This window comes from Mesocricetus auratus, unplaced genomic scaffold, assembly GCF_017639785.1.
Source record: "Mesocricetus auratus isolate SY011 unplaced genomic scaffold, BCM_Maur_2.0 Super-Scaffold_100028, whole genome shotgun sequence".
Classification (NCBI taxonomy): Eukaryota; Metazoa; Chordata; class Mammalia; order Rodentia; family Cricetidae; genus Mesocricetus; species Mesocricetus auratus.
This window is the reverse complement of record NW_024429209.1, coordinates 7,080,223-7,097,126: the sequence shown is the minus strand read 5'-3', so window position 1 is coordinate 7,097,126 and position 16,904 is coordinate 7,080,223. Positions and strand designations below refer to the sequence as shown.

The following is a 16,904-nucleotide window of genomic DNA, read 5'->3' as shown; positions in this document are numbered from 1 at the left end:
AGCTAGGAGGCTGTGGGAACCAAGAAGTAGCAAGTGGTGCAGAAGGCAGCCCCTGAGTTGGGCTAATTATGAGGCTGCCCTGTGAAAAGACATCCTACACCAAATAGTCAGTAAAGATGAGACGCAGCCTTCAAATGCAGTGGGAGGGTCCTTTCCATGCTTTGAGAGACTGGGGACTGCAGGCCTGGTGGTTGCTAGCAACAGGGAACAGCTCATAGCGGACACACTCTTTTCTGGGCAGTGAAGGGAAATGAGCTGACCTGAGACCAGTTACAGAAATGTTTTTCAAGGATGAGATGAATATGAATGCTAAGCAATGATGCAGGGAGCAGAGGCAAGAACTCAGGAAGTTGGCTAGAGCAAGAACGGCAGAGACAGGAGTGGGGTCAAGTTTTGTAAGGGGTAGGAGTGGGAGGACCTTCTGGAGGCTGCCCATGTCTTCCACACCTACTTACTCTGAGGCTACAAAAGCATGCTCCTTGATGGTGTGCAGGACATCCGAGAACTTGATCTTGGTGGTGAGAGTATGCCCATGGTAAATGACTGGCATCCCATCTGGGCCGTCCCAGCAGTCCACTAGGGAACATCACCATGGTCACACAGGGAGACCTCCCACCTTCCCTCTCCAACCTCTAGCCCCAACGCACACTCAATGCAGCGACAGCCCATCCTCAGGCAGCGAGCATAGGCTTCTAGGGAGGACTCACTGGAGAACTGGTCCCCAGTCAGGTATCTGGATAAGAAAGGAGAGACAAGTATGGTCTGGTGGGCCTTCCTCCCTAGAGGAGGCTGGGCAAAAAAGGCGTACTCACGTATTATGCGAGGAAGAGATCCAATAGTGAGAGAGAGGGTTGTTCATGGTGTCTGAGCACACAGTATCCAGCTGGGAGTTCCACACACTGTTCTCTTTGGAGAACAGAAAGGTGACAAACTACGGGAATGAATGTGGAGGAGAAAGAGAGTGTGTCCTGGCTGCCACTTGGGATACAAGTGAGTGCACGAGAGAGCATTCATGCCCAACTGTGCTGGCAAAGCAGGCAGTAGGTTGCTGCAATAGCTTCTAGGGCAGAGGAGCGTTCCGGCTGCCCCACCTGTTTCTCTAACGGAGTGGTGGGAAACATGGGGCTCACCTCATCCAAGAAGAAGTATGGCTCCTCAATCTCTCGCAAGGGATCTCGAAGGAAGTTGAGCATGAATTCCTGCACCTGGAGCCGGTCGACAGCCCACAGCTCCTGCTGGGTAGAGGGTGTCATGGAAGAAGGCTCCAATGATGAACCTGATGAACCCACCCTTTAGTCTGACTCCCTGGCCCAGCCATACCCCCTGGTACTCTAGGAGGAACTGCTGGAACTCAGAAAGGGACACTCGGCAGAGCTCCGGTCGCTCTCCAGTCCTGCAGGGAAAGAACAGGAGTGCCTAGCAGCTGGCTGACTTGATCAACAGACAAGGGGCCCCTTGCAACTTGCAGCTAATGTACACACCCAATGGCTCACCATGCCTCACCCCCACCCCAATTGCTCTCCACCTGGATCTGGAACCACCCAGAGAACAACCCCAATTGACTGTCCAAACCAAACCTCAAATTGCTGGTTTCCAAGAAGGGGAGGTCCATCTGCAGGAAACAGAATCTGGTAAGGGGGAGGGTCCTGAGAGACCATGCAGGAAAGGGGCTCTTAGGAAAAGACTAGGGGACAGATTCCCAGGGATGGGGAGGACGCTAGAGCAATGGCACCCAAAAGGCCCAAGGCAGGGCCACAGGGCTAGGAGACGTAGAGGAGTTGGCAAGGACAGGGGAGGGCAAGAGGCTCACGCACCGTCTTCTGGGCACTGTACATGAGGCTGCGGTACAGCTGAGCAAACTGCCCATAGGTGATGTCCCCGCTGCGCTGTTCTAGGTCCTACATGACACAGAGCAGAGCTGCCAATCAGGCAGCTGCTGGCCTCCCACACCCTGCCCTGCCAGTAGATAGCCCCATGTGTCCATTACCGTCAGCCGTTCTCGGAGGAACCGCATGTTGGGGACCCGGTAGTTGACCTGTGACAGCATGTTCTTCAAGTCCTTGGCTGATATACTGAGAAAAAAAGGGTATCCTTCTGACCTGTACGCTGAGCCCACCTGAGGCTGGACAAATAAACAGCTATACTCTGGGAACCTGCAGTCCTAGGGCAGTCCTAAGGGCAACACTGGGTCAAAGTTCATGGTGTGACATATGGAAGTCCCTTCCTGCCTCTGGGCCTCAGTTTCTGCCTGTGAATAAAGAAAAGCTCACTATTGTAGAAGTGACCCAGCTCAGGAAAGCAGGCCAGGCAGAGGGGAAGGATGAGCCATCTCCGGCAGCTGCCCAGCTCTGGCCTCACTTGCCTGTTCAGAGCAGGGCGGTGCCCACTCATGATGTCTGCCACTTACTGGAGTACCCTGGGACCCACAGCCCTTAGACTCATCTATACCCCAGAATAAGCAGCAGGGAAGAAAGCATGGGCATGATTAGCCACATGTAACTGCTGTTGCCTGGGCATACTCCTGAGGCTGGAAAGTAAGCTGGCTCCAGAAAAGCCAGAGAGAGCTACCCTCTAGGACAAGGACCTGTCAACAGCATGAACAAGATGGAAGGACCAAAATCCTCTAAGGGTTCAGATCTACACTAAAGGTTGAATGTTCTGGAGCAGTGGTTTGAAATCTTCCTAGTGCTGTGACCTCTAACACGGCTCCTCATGTCGTGGTGACCCCTACATAAAATTATTTTCATTGCTACTCCATAACTGTATTTTGATATTGTTATAAATTATAATGCAAGTATCTGATGTGTAGATGGTCTTTGGCAGCCCCTGTGAAAGGATCCTTTGACCCCCAAAGGGGTCATGACTCACAGGTTGAGAACCACTGCTCTAGAGTCAGTGTTTGCTCTGTATGGGGCACTGGGGCACTTGACCCCCAATCAGTCAAGTTGTGGTCAAGAGACCCTGTTTTCCAACAAGGAGACAGAAGCTTTGGTTCCCACCCTTTCCCATCTGCATACAAACAAGCTATTCCTTTTGTCTTCCCCTACCAGCTTCTCTAACTGTTGCCTCCTCCTCCCCATGGTGAAACTTTTACAAGACTCATCTGCACTCACTCCCTTTATGCCCCTGAACTGCTCATCACTGAGCTGAAGCTACTATTCCTACAGTGTTGTCAAACATAAGGGTAAACTCACTCCCCGGTCCTAGTCTCATGTGGCACTAGTCTGGAGTCAGCCATTGAGCCTCTTCCCTTTTGTTATCTGGGTCTCGTGTGACCATCTCTACCCCCAAGACTTTCCATTTCACCTGCACACACCTATGTTACAGCCCTAACTCCTCATATGAACCCACTTTACCTGCTTGGTGACTCCACATCTCTACCTGGACATCCACTATGCATCATACAACTCCCACCCACACTCAACCCTCAGCTCCAAATATGTTCCTTCACTGTCTTCCTGTCCCAGCAATGGCAACTTCACTTTCCAGCTGCTCAAGTCAAAAATCCTGACCTCTGATTCTTCTCTCAGACATCCAAAAATCAAAGGATTAGGAAATTTTTTAAATATAATTTTAAACAATATAGCCCAAATCCAACTAACTCCTACCATTATTACCCCAATCTGAGCCCTCTCATCTTCCACCCAGAATGGTGGAACAGTGTCTTCACAGTTCTCAACTCAGTAGTGTGATCTTGAGTGTGCTGGCTAGTGTTATATCAACTTGACACAAGCTGGAGTCATTGGGAGAAGAGGGAGCCTCAGTTGAGAAAATACCTCCATGAGATCCACCTGTAAGCAAGCTTGCAGAGCATTTTCTTAACTAGTGATACGTGGAGGAAGGCCCAGCCCATTGTGGGTGGCTGGGGCAATGGTGGGTAGGGGGCAACCCAGGCAGGTGGTCCTGGATTCTATAAGAAAGCAGGCTGAGTAAACCGTGGGGAGCAAGTCAGTAAGCAGCATTCCCCCATGGCCTCACATCAGTTCCTGCTGTTTTGAGTTCCTGTCCAGACTTCCTTCAGTGATGAACAGTGACGTGGAAGTGTAAGTCAAACTCTTTCCTCCTCAAACTGCTTTTGGCACGGTGTTTCATCACAGTAATAGTAACCCTATTGAGGACACTGAACAAACCCGAAGCCAGAGCAGGTCACTCTGTGCCTCCCATGACTTCCTGCCTCTGGGAACTCTCAGAGAGCCCCACAACAGTACCAGTTACATAGAGAGCATGTCACTGGGTCTTTGCTTCCTCCCACTCTTGGTTCCTCTGGCTGCATTGCCAGCCACCCTTCCAGGACCCAGAGCCAGCACTCTAATGAACTTCGTGTGTCAGAGCTCCTGGTCCCTCTCCAGGCAGCTCAGGTCTATGGGCCCTCTGGCTCAAATGCACAATTGATCTGGGTGCTTCTATCCACTGGTCAGGCACACACCCCCAGTTTAACACCTACCGATCCTCCCGGTTCCGGTCCACTGAATAGAACTGCTTCCGGAGCCACCTGGAGAAAGAGAAGCCTGAGATGAGGGTCCCTTCTCCAACTAAGGGAAAGCCTGGGAAGAAGACCTCTGTGGAGAGGTCTCAAGTCTCTGCCTCCTTTCATCTGGTCCAAGACATCATCAGGTTTTAACTCCATGAAGATGAGTCTTACCTCTCAATCTGCAGGGGTGTGGCTGCCTGCAATGTATCCTCCATGAGCCAAGTTAAGCCCTTGATCCACATGTTTACTTCATCCTCAGATGTGGCTGTGAGCAGAGCATAAGCTGAGCTAAGAGCACATCCTTCCACAAGAGCAAGGGCAGCCAGGCTTTCCCCTTACCTACACCCTGCCTCCTCTAAGCCCATCTCCCACCTTGTAGGCTCAGGGTCTTCAGGCGGAATTCCATTCCATACAGGATGACAAAGCAATGTGACTGGTCTGGCCGAAAGGCAGGGTCTTCTTGGTATCGGTCAAAGTCCCGTGATGTCTTCCCTGGGCGGATCTCCTTGATCTCACGGATATCAACTGGAAAGGTAGTAAAGGCCAAGGTCAGGCTGAGGTTCTCACAGCCAGCATCAAAGGAAGCTTGGTGTACTTTCCTCAGTCATTTCCACACCCTCCTCCCTCAGGGAATGGACCACAAAGAGACAGACTAATCCCACTCATAGTTATCCTAGGTGATAGAGAACTGGGCTTATCTAAAAGTAGGCCTTTGTTTTTTGTTTGGTGTGGTGTGAGTCTCTGTCTGTCTCTCTCTCTCTCTCTCTCTCTCTCTCTCTCTCTCTCTCTCTCTCTCTCTCTGTCTCCTCTCTCTCTCTCTCTCTCTCTCTCTCTCTGTCTCCCTCTCTCTGTCTCTCTCTCTCTCTCTCTCTCTCTCTGTCTCTCTCTCTCTCTCTCTGTCTCTCTGTCTCTCTCTCTCTCTCTGTGTGTGTGTGTGTGTGTGTTTTAAAGACTAATGCTCTTTGGGGACAGGGAGGTAAGTGTATGTGTTATCCCTTCCCTATCTTTGTTCCATTGCTGGGAGTATAGCCTATAACCTGTACCTGGAGCAAAGCTGGACTCCAAAAGCAGAAACAGGGATCCAAGGCAGTTTCTTGTGGATCTCTTTCTAACACAATATACACACAGACCCAACTGTAAAGTCCCAGAGGCAAGGCTGGGCAAGTCTAGATTGGTCTCAGAATCCCAGACAGAACCTTGGATCAGGCCCAGAAAACTGGCAAATCCTGAAATGACCCACACCCCAAAGACATGCCCACACCAGTCTTAGCAAAGGCCTAGTTCTGGCTAAGGCCAAGGCTGTTCAAGAACGCCAGGCATCCTGCGCTCACAGCTGGCATTCTTATCTCAGCTACCAAGGGCTTCTCAACTGCTCCTGTTCTCACAAGCAAAGATGAGGCAAGTGCATGGGGCTACTAACTGGAGTGACAGAGCAACTGTAAGCTAGTGACACATTTAACACCTCCCAATTGCAGTCTCACCAACTAAAGAGCTAGGGGTCTGATTCAGTTTCTCAGGACAGTGGAGTGGGAGGCTACATGGACTCAGGCTAACTGTGAGTCTTGGCAGAGAGACAACTGCTGGGCACTTCTGAAGGGTGGTAAGAGCAACAGACCAAAGTGACGCTTAAAGAGCAGGCGCTAAGTATACCACATGGAGGGTGTGGTTCCTCGGCCAGCACGTGCCAGGTGTGTACTCTGAGTCTTTGTAGATCTGGTCCTGCCACAGCTGCCCCAACTGAACACCTAGACCATCCCTGAATGAGCCAGGAGCGTGGACAAAAATAAATAGTCCAGGAGGAGAAATTCCCCTTAGCTTGGGAACATCTTAAAATGTTCTTACAGTCCTCCTTCTGACTAGATTATAGTTTCAAACACCAGCACGGCTGGAACATCCCAAAGGCCCCAACCAACAGCTCACAGTCTACCTGTCTTGTCCCTTGAGCCAGCCACAGTAGCACCACCTGGAACAGTGACATCACATCTGCTCTGCAACCACAACCAGCACTGGCTGTACCTGGATCCAATACTGTCCCCCCAGCAAAGCCCTCAGGTCTATCCTCCAGCAGGAAGCCCTGACTTTCCTTGTTAGTGGGCATAATTCTCACCAACTACCCATTCTTGACTCTTCTGAACCACAAACCATTGTTCGGACGCCTGGTCCTATAGGTTCATTCACTCCCCTCCTGAGGTATCACTGCTAACCCTCCCTTCATAACCTTTGAAGTTCTCATGATAGGGCTTGGAGATTCATCTGGAGCTTTTTGTCTTGCCCTCTTCTGTGATCCTTCCAAACCAAGCCAGACCTACAGCAAGAACAGCAACTGTTCCTGCCCCATTTCATCCTGGAGCTTGGTCTGCCCGGTTCTCCGCCTGGATTCTCTTCCACGGAAGATCCCATGAGAAGCTCCATCCTGCATTAATCACCCTCTCAATGCCTCATACTGCTGTGAAAACTTATGTTCCTCATACTCCATGGCAGGCAGAGCTCTTCCAGTACCCACTTAGTGACTGAATGCAAAAATGAGAAAAATGCAGGCACATGATTCAGTGAAGTGAAAAAGTATGGGGGATGGGGTAAGATGGAGGCATTCTACTTGGTTCTAGAACCAGAGTGGGGAGAGCTGGGCCACAAATCCACAACTGGAGAACAGTTTCTATATGTGGGAGGAAGAACTTCCATTGGGGGAAATGCCTGAATCATATACCACACAACTACGACAAACTCTGCCCTTTGAAACAGATATTAATTCTTGCAGTGCAAAGTTATCATTCCCCTCCTACACATTCATTCACACACACACACACACACACACACACACACACACACACACACACAGTCTACATGACCCATAGTTGGGCCTTTCCTGTTGCTGTCTACCAGATGCCACTGGCTGTATACGCAAGAAGGTGTATACCAACAGACAGGCAGCTATAAAGTCTGTCCAAAGCTCACAGTTAGGCCACGTGTGATTCCCCCATGTATATCTGTGCATATGTGCACAAAGCCAGTGGGTGCTCTGAGTTAGGGGTATATTTGCACAGAGTTCAGTCTAAAGTTAGAGTGGCATATGGTTAAATAGGGACCAGGCAAGCATAGAGCAGAGAGGCCAGGCACACCACCCCTAAGCCACACTAGTCACACAGACCCCTTGCTCTTCCTCCCATAAGGAGATGCCAGCATGGCCCTGACACCCTCTATGTCTATCAAGTCAGAAGCAGACTGAGAAAGACCTGACAGCAATGAAATAGTCAACTAGACCCTTGAAAGCACATCCTGTGTTATCGCTACCCGTCCTCCTGCATCCAGAACAAACCGCCATTGCTCTTATCTGAGACAGAGCTGCCATCACAGGGAAGACTCCCTAATCAGACATAGCCTCTGCTTTAGTTGCCAACCCAGCCATGGTCTGGGTGAGACTTTCTGTCTGTCAGGAATGACCTGTGTGTGTGTGTGTGTGTGTGTGTGTGTGTGTGTGTGTGTGTGTGTACAAATGCTTGGATATTTATTCCTGATGTCTGGAGCCCCATGAGCCAGCATTTCCTTCTCCCTAAAAACTATGGGAGAAGAGTATTTAGCGGAACACTGGGAAGAAAATCCAGGATACTGAGAGGTCCCTGATATCCAGGGGCTGAGGAGTGAAAAGATGATATGCTCTAAAAACAAGAGCAGACTTTTCCACAACCAGAGGACCATGATGACAATGGCGCAATCGAGGGCTTACCCTGACCTGAATGGGCGCAGCCTAGCTAACATGGCCTGTCAGGAGCTCCCGTATATGAACTTCTCCAAGTCCAGGGCTCCAGGCCAAGCAAGAAGGCTTTCCCAGGCTTTAGGAAAGCTGGGCTGCTTGGGAAGTAAGGGACACCCAGTTCTTCACACTTAATCTTCATAAACTCTTATAAAGAAATTAAGACTTGGTTTCTGTTTTGTTATTTCTGTTTCTTTCTTTTTTGAGACAGCCCTGGATCTTGCAATTCTTCAGATTCAGGCTCCAGAGTGCTGAGATCACAGATGTGAGCTACCATGATAAGCTCTTCTCAAAGGGATCTGGATTATGAGGAACCACCCGTACCTATGCCAAGAACTAGCAGCACATGGTGGCTCTGAGACCAGATAGTCTGGTATACCAGGCAGAATGCTGGGGATCTGCGCTCCTTAGTGCCCCTAGTGGAGATCTGCCTACTCTACACCCTCAGGAAGCCTACCCTGATTACCTGAAGCTGCCAGGCCCAGCAAGGAAAACCAAGAAGCACAGGGCCCAACTGTGAGGTTCTGGCAGTCCCCCACTCTTTCAGGTTCAGTTTCCCAACTAGAAAACAGTGAATTCCTCCACTGTAAGGGCCTTGCTAGGAAACACATGTCTTTGTACCTGGCATTACTGACATGAGGCTTAAGAAAGATAGCTCTAGAGAAGATGAACACAGAAGCCTGCTAGGGCTCTGTTCAGCGGGCAAACTGGAAACTACGAGTTTTATGAAAATAAAGGCCACCAGGGAAAGAATCCAAGCAGCTATTTCCCAGCTCACAACTGGGCCATACATGATGAGCTCTTTGTGGGGGAGTAGGACTCATGTTCTGATTAGCATATGCAAAGATGAGCTAAGATCCTGCTTCCTGAGCCCCATAGTACTCCAGCCTGCACACTCCCCTCAGTGTAGGCATGTATACTCCAGTGGTACAGTCCAGAAGAAAGGATATCAGTAACAAGGGTTACCAGTGAGGGGCGCACATGCCACCACCCAAACATCTACTTGGGGGCATCAGCCCTGATCTGCCCCCACCATTTCAATCTTTTATACTTTGGCTTTGTTAGGAGTTGAAATGTGTTTGTTGCTTGGAATTTGGAACCATCTCTAAGATCTGAGGCAGTAACACAAGACTAAATTTGTAAGATCAAAATGTGTGCAGCGGGGCCAGAGACTTTGGAAAGGCAACTTACTTCCTTTCCAACCCCTCCTCTCCTCTTTTCTCTGTCTTTCTCAACACATGGACAGTCTCCTGACTGAGACCCTGAAGACTAGAGATCAGCCTTACTGATCTCTACTGCAGAGATGGTTAACAGGTACGTAGTCTATAACTTAGGAAAACTAGAGGAAGGGAATAAAAAGAATGGGGGCACTAAGCTCTTTTTAGGGTTCTTCAGTACACAGGCCATAGGAACCAAGCCACAAAACCCAAAACCTTAATTTAGACCCAAGAACTCATGTCCTAGCATTCCCCATCTCTGACAAAGCCACTTTCTAAATAGCCCCACAGATAGATATTGCCCATATATAGGGTCTCAGGGTCACAAGGCAAAGGGAAGGTGGCACCAAGACACACTGTCCTTCCTGTGCCTGTGCAGTAAGTGGCTACTGCCACATTAGCAACTATGGATGGAAGGAACAGTGACCCCTCCTTGGAATCCTAGCCAAACCAGGTTACACCAGAAAAGACTGCCTCCAACACCCTGACTGAGAAGAGCAGCTGGACCTAACTAAATTCAGCCTCTTTCCTACCCTGGTAAACAGGAAACAGCCATTCAGACAGCTGGATAGAGGTCCATGAGATCCCTACACAGGACCCGGGGACCCTGAACTGAGATGTACAAATTGCTTCAGGTTGCAGCTGCACAGTACAGTACACAATCTTCACCAATACACAAGCCACTTAGAGACTCGATTCTAGATGACTCTTCTCTTTAGGTAAATGAGGAATGGAGAGCCCAAGGGGTTTTATCACATGGTGACTCATGGCAGATGGGGCTCTGGAGTGTCCCCATGATAGTTTCAACTCTGATATTGGATATACAGGGGAAAAAAGGAGGCCACAGAGGGCTTCACACTGCCCAGGTAGGGAGCCCTCTTTCCTAAAACACAGCTTATTTCAAGTGGTAACAGCTTATGTAGGTCCCAAAGGAAGGGAGGAGGGGGAAGAAGGCCCATACAGAACACAGAGCCTGCAGAGACCTCACCACCACTTGAGTGAGGTTCATTCACTCGTTCATTCCATCACTACTAGTTACCAGACATTTATCTATTTCACACCAGGCCCTGAGTTGGGTCCTGGGGAAACATATCAATAGGCATTGAGTTCCTGCCCTTCAGAAAAATCCCAGCCTGAGGAGGAAACAGATGGGGAAGCAGATAACTATGAGGTCATGCAAAGAATGGAACAGCAGGGAGACATCTGTGGTGCTATGTGTGCACAACCTCCCTTCTCTTTGGTGTTCTACTGTTGACTTTTTCCACACAACAGTGCCCAGACTTTCCTGCTTACTTGTGAGCTACAGGCCGACCCCCACCAAACATGAGCCAGACTTCTCCTCAATGACAGCCATGCCCACAGCTGTAATGCCTTCTGATTCACACAACAGCGCTAGCCTGTCTGGCAGGAACTACACTCCAACTGCTCACACACACACCCCTAAACCAAAGACAAACTTCAAACCAAATACTGTCTTCTCTTATGAACTGAAAACTTCAGAGCCACCCATTAAGATTCCCTTTTCTCAGGTCTAGTGAGACTGCTCAGCAGGAAAAGGCACTTGCTGCCAAACCTGATGACCTGAGTTCAATCTCCAGGACCCACATGGTGGAAGGAGAGAACCAACTCCCTCAAGTTGTTTCCTGACCTGAAAACATATGCATGTTTTCACGTTTTTTGATTCCTTTGTTTCTCATCAACCCCAATCCAACCCTCCAAGTTCAGCTGACTCTGTTATCCACAGTGAGCAACTCTAAGAAGGACATCATGCTAGGTGCAAGAGCTCGACCACAGGAGGAAGGGTTAGGTTTGCACCACGCTAGAAAGACTATGTTAGACAGAGCCTACAGACATTTCTCAGAAACTGCAAAGCACAGAGGATGAGGTCGCTGTCCCTGCTGGGTAGGGAGGGCAGCAGCATCAAGAGTGTAATCTTTTGCACATTTGCTGTGCACATTACATAAAACTCTCAATTAAACTGTGTTCTTTCATCCTTACAACTAATACTATAAAGCAAGTATTACAGTTCCCATTTCCCAAGCAAGGACACTGAACAAAGAGTGGTTAATGATCCTACCCAAGGTGACAGTTGGCGAGGTGGCAGAGCCAAAGATATTTCAGTGCCAAACTACATGTGCCCTGGGCTTGCACTCTGCGCTGCCGTGGGACTCCTGTGGGAAGCAGCCAAGTGGGAACAACACGGGGAGGATGGCAGGACTCCAGGCTGCACCATACATGCTGCTGTGTGGCACTCTTAGAATCAAAGTCTTACCCATATTGTTTTAAATGTTATTATTATTATGTGTGTGCATGTGATGTACTTGGGGAGGCCAGGGGACAACTATGCGTTCCAGTGATTAAAGGTCATAGGCTTGCATGGTAAGTGTGTTTACCCACTAAGCTATCTCTCTCTCAGTTCTCATGTGTGTTTTAGGGCTGTCTGGCTGTTTTCTGTAAATTCCTTGAGGACATGGACCATGTCTATCATCTTCACTCCTCCATCCTAGCAGGAACTTAACAAGTGTGCCAGGAAAGAAACTATAATCAGTCTTTCTTGGCTGACCAACCTGCTCCTACCCAGCAGCTAAGTGAGAGTGCACAGCCTCGATGCCTGCAGCCCTTCTCGGCAAGGCCCTCCCAGACGGCAGAAGACAGGCAATAGCTTGGGAGGTGAGAGGAGAATCTGGGATCTCCCTCTCACAGACAAAGCACAGTAGCTTCAGACTTAAGGGGACAGGACTCAAGAGGGAGAGGGGCTGGTGGAGGGGGGGCAGGGAGCGTCCCTAGGCAAAACTCCTTAGCAAGTTTTCTCACTTGTTGCTTGTGCAAGTAGGGCCAGGCTTAAATCTAACAGATTTAATTCTGTTAATTCTCAATGACAAAGAAGTCATCAAGTGATGTCTTATGATGCAGATGTCTTATTTCTTTATACCCCAAGAAGTTTTTCCTACCTTAGGGCTGCATGGCCTAGGCCCTCCATAGCACAGATCACACTCCCTGGGTCCCAACAGCCCAAGCCACCCTCTTTTGCTTCCTAAAGAAGCAAGGCCCCAGAGAAATATCTAGTCTCTACCTTCAACCCATAGGGGAACTCGCTCTCCGTCTTCCTAGGAAGCCTAGCTTAGATTCTTTTGAAATTTGAGAGACGGGGGGGAGGGGGGGGATATGGGAGGATGGGACACCGAGACCTTGTGATCCCACCCCCAGTTTTAGTAATCTCTCACCCATCCCCCACCAACACACATCCCAACACAGAACTTCATGCTTCTAGTACAGACCAGTTCTCAGAGCAGAAATCAGGACAGCCTCTTGGGAGCAGTCTGGCACCAGGTGCTTTCATGTCACTGCTGGACTCCAGAGGACTGTCACAAACCCCTGACAAATGCCACTGTTACCTTCTGAACCTCCATGGTAGATATGCTAAGTGGTCCCAAGAAAGGCCACAACCCCAGCTGGGACTGACAAGAGAAGACAAGCACTTACACTCCATGACTTGTGGGTGAAGAAGGGCCTGGGGTGGGAAGAAAAGAGCTGCTCCAACATGTGAACTGCTAAGTGAGCCTGCAGAGCCTCAGAGAAGGGCTGCCACTGCCTGTGGGGCGGCTGATACCCCACCCTGTCAAAGGGGCAGGGTGAGCTGTGCTGGTCTCCTACCTCCAAAGACTGAGAAACCCGTGGGACCTGTGGCCAGCTGAGGTTTCCTTCTCCTCTTTCTTAGACAACCTAATAACTGCAGCCCACTATCAGGGCCTGAGGCTAGAATCTCCCCAACACAAACCCACATCTACCTACAGAGTCAGAGATTATTGCCAAAACCTGAGTCTTACCACAGCTATGACTAAGCCAAAGACAGTCTGACCCTCAGGTACACATGTCCTCAAGAATCGCTTTATAAGACTTCAACTCAGCAGTATCTCCTGGAAGCGAATCCCAAAATGAATGCCCCACTGGAGCTGAAGAAAAATCAGATCCACAAACAAGTGGTGTCCAACTGGCTGTGGGTTACCCGCACTCTCTCACTGGTCCGGCCAGGATACTCTTCATAGCGTCTATGTTCTGCTTCCAAGCACCACAAGAGCCTCTGCCTGGTGCTGATGTCTCAGTCAATAAGGAAGGGACTCTACAGAGCAGGGTGAGCTGCCAGAGAGAGGCCGACCACATCTAGGCCCTCCAGCTCAACCCTCAGCACTTTTTAAGACAGTACTGTCTCCTGTCAGCCCGGGTTTTAAACCTGTGGCACGTTCTGGATTACAAACTCCTCAAGGTCAAGGACTGGGCCATCTCTTTTTCTTGCTTCCCAAGTTCTGTCTGCCTAACCTGGATTCAACAAAGGAGATGCCAGTCTTCTGCTGGAGAAGCCTCGCCCCATCTACTCCTGAATTTTGCTGAAGCCAGGGCCTCTGGCCAACACGGGAAGGGCCAGACCCGGAAGGAAGCAGCAGAGCCTATACACAAGGCCTCTATGCGGGCTATAAAAAGGAGTCCCTCCCTGCTCCCCCCTGGATGGGCCTGGTTCCTAGGAGGTGAGGGCAGAGTGCTAAAACTTGTGCCTGGGCACAAAGCCACTAGAACCTCTCAAAGGCTAGCCCAGCACCACCTCAACACTCTTCATGAAAGGAGAGGGGGAGAGCACCAAGGCCTGAGTCAGGAATGCAAGTAGAGACTCTTGAGATAACTGCACTGCCCTCCCCTTCCCACAGCTCCCAGTATTCAGCCCATGTCCAGTACTTCTTGCTCTGCTCTCTAGTGGCCAACAAGCAGATTCTCTAGAAGCCCCAGGAGCCTGGCTTCCCAACTCTCTGGAAGCCCCACATGTGAAGCAAAGGAGCTGTGGAAGCAATCATGCTGGGAGGCTGCAAGAAACTCCAACTCTGCAGTTCTAGGGGGAACACTGAGGCCACAACAGACGATATTCAGGGGGCAACTCAAGCAGGCCTAAGGGCAGCGACATTCTATAAGCGCTTCAAAGTCTAAATGATAAGACAGTCTCGCAATGGTCACACACACTGTACCTAGCTTTACATAGAAAGTAAAGTCATTCCTTCCCAACCACAAGGCTCCAAATTCCTCTCTAGCCTGTTTTGCCCAGTGTTCAGGTTTGCACCCCAGGGCTGACCTAGAACATTGAGGCCACACTCCAAAGACAGTGACATGGATGGTACATGTAGCATACAGGACAAATGAACCTTTCTGCCACCAGCCCCAGGTCAAGGCCTTTGTCCTTGCAGCATGCTGTCAGCCATGCTTTGACAGAGTGGCCCGTGCCTATTTCCTTCACAGCACTCACCACACCCTGTGATTATTTGTCTGGCTGTCTCTGCCCTAACTGTATGTGCACTGGACTTAACAATGCTTGCCAGTGAGAAGTCAGTGGACACGTGGTGCCTTGCTTGCTCAGTGATCCAATGAGGCCCAAGGAAGCCAGACTTCCTTTTATTGAGATTTGTTTTTATTATATATGAATATTTGTCTGAATGCATGTCTATACCACGTGCATGCACTGCCCATGGAGGTTAGAAAAGGGCATCAGATTCCCTGCTAGGACAGACTAAAGATGGCTGTGAGACACCACATGGGTACTGGGAACTACACCTGGGAGCCTCTGGAAGAGCAGCCACTGCTCTAACTACTGAGCCATCTCTCTCCAGTCTCTCCCCTCCCTTCCTTCTTAAAGAAAGTGGCTAAGCTGACATGAAGAGCAACCCTACCTAGTTCAGTGTGCCCAGCACACAGCAGCCAGGCCCTCCCAACACCTGATGAACTGGTGTAGCAGCACAGGAAGGGAGGCACGCTGGAGTGAGTCTGTTGTGAGGGGAGCCTGGAAAGGAGTTTCTGGGAGCACAGGAAACACTGTGCCTCATGACCCTTCCCTTTATACAAGAGCTGATGGGTCGTTACCACGCACCAGTGGGGCAAGTGCAGAGATGAGGTGCTCTGGCCTCCATGTCAGACAGGACCTTCGCTGTAGGAGGGGAAGGTCTGGGAAGGCTAGGTATCTGGCTATCTAAGTACCATGGCCAGAACAAGAGCTGGAGACTCTGGTATGGAGGCAATGAGTGAGCTTGTCCACAGACAAAAGCCTGGGCTGGGTAAACACATCTGGCCAGAGTACAGAATAGAGGTCTGGTATCTATAGAATGGTCCACCTTATTGTTACTTTCCTAGAGAGGGAGAATAAACAATACTAGAGCAAGAATCATAAATCCCACACTTTACTATGACCTTGCTCCATGACCTCACTCTCAGAACCTTTGTTTCCTTCTCTGTGATAGGGACAACAATCTCTGCTTTCCTTGGATGAAGGAGCTATGGGTAAGAAAACACACCATGCACTCACTGAACATTATTCTAATACCAGATCCTTCTGATGCCCTGTTCTGAATACCCTAGATAACAATGACACTCCGCTGGAAAGCAGAGCCCTGCTGTTAGCTGAGATGAGAGAAAGGCAAGGCAGAACTAAGAGTCCCTAGGTGTCAAATGCTGTGCTGGCCTTTCACAAAATCTCATGCTTTCATACAGTCTTACTTCATTAGCCTTAAGCTGTAACTCCATGAGAAGGAATTTTTTTGTTTGCCTGCCTTTTGTTTCTTAAGACTAGTCTTACTCTGCAGCCTAGGCTGCTCTATAACTCACTATGTAGCCAAGATGGCCCTGAACCTGACACACTGAGCTAAGAATTCGTTTTAGAACAGTCTGATAAGCTAAAAAGTAACTTACCCAAGGTCACAAGAACACATTGAGTAGTCACAGTTCAGTTGCCAGGAGAGCAGGATTAGTTGTCCAAGGACACCACGGCTACATGGTACACCAAAACATTCAAGTCCTCCTACCCTGCCACCCCCAAAGATTCTCCTAAGGTGCATACTGACTTCTCTTCATGAGAGAGCAGAGAGGGGGAAAGTCAGTCTCCTAACAGCAAGACCAAAGATTCTCCTAAGGTGCACACTGACTTCTCTTCATGAGAGAGCAGAGAGGGGAAAGTCAGTCTCCTAACAGCAAGACCAAAGATTCTCCTAAGGTGCACACTGACTTCTCTTCATGAGAGAGCAGAGAGGGGAAAGTCAGTCTCCTAACAGCAAGACCCAATAGCAGGCTTCTATTATAACCTCAGGCCTCACCACTTCCTCCGGTGCATTCAGCCTAGGATACACATCCTTGACACCGTGTTCCACTGGAAAGGAGACACGGTGAAGAGATGCAGAAGAGACAGTAGAAGCGGATGTAGCCCTACCACTCTGGGCTGTGGCAGAGCACTTCCTGGAAGACTGGGTGTCCCCTATCATTCAGACAGCGAGGCCAATTCAGTGTTGAACTGGCTTAGAAACAAACCAACATGACGTTTTCACCCAAGCAGCTGCTCCCAGTCAACTGTCTTCTCTCCATGCAAATGCCCAGGGTAGCAAAAGCCCTGATCACAGAGGTACTGCTGAGAACTGCAGCTTCTTGTCCTTCATCAAAGGAC

The 16,904-nt window shown here is 49.7% G+C and overlaps 1 protein-coding gene across 1 annotated transcript in view; it reads right to left on the bottom strand.

The window, feature by feature from the left end:
- The window catches only part of Plcg1 (phospholipase C gamma 1), a 31,087-nt gene that overhangs the window by 10,100 nt on the left and 4,083 nt on the right, over positions 1-16,904 (bottom strand). Inside the window, 11 exon segments of the mRNA XM_005082646.4 lie at positions 456-576; positions 648-733; positions 813-931; positions 1,131-1,232; positions 1,321-1,393; positions 1,578-1,612; positions 1,815-1,898; positions 1,988-2,072; positions 4,445-4,492; positions 4,643-4,736; positions 4,844-4,996. Coding sequence (XP_005082703.1) covers positions 456-576; positions 648-733; positions 813-931; positions 1,131-1,232; positions 1,321-1,393; positions 1,578-1,612; positions 1,815-1,898; positions 1,988-2,072; positions 4,445-4,492; positions 4,643-4,736; positions 4,844-4,996 — 1,000 coding nt within the window.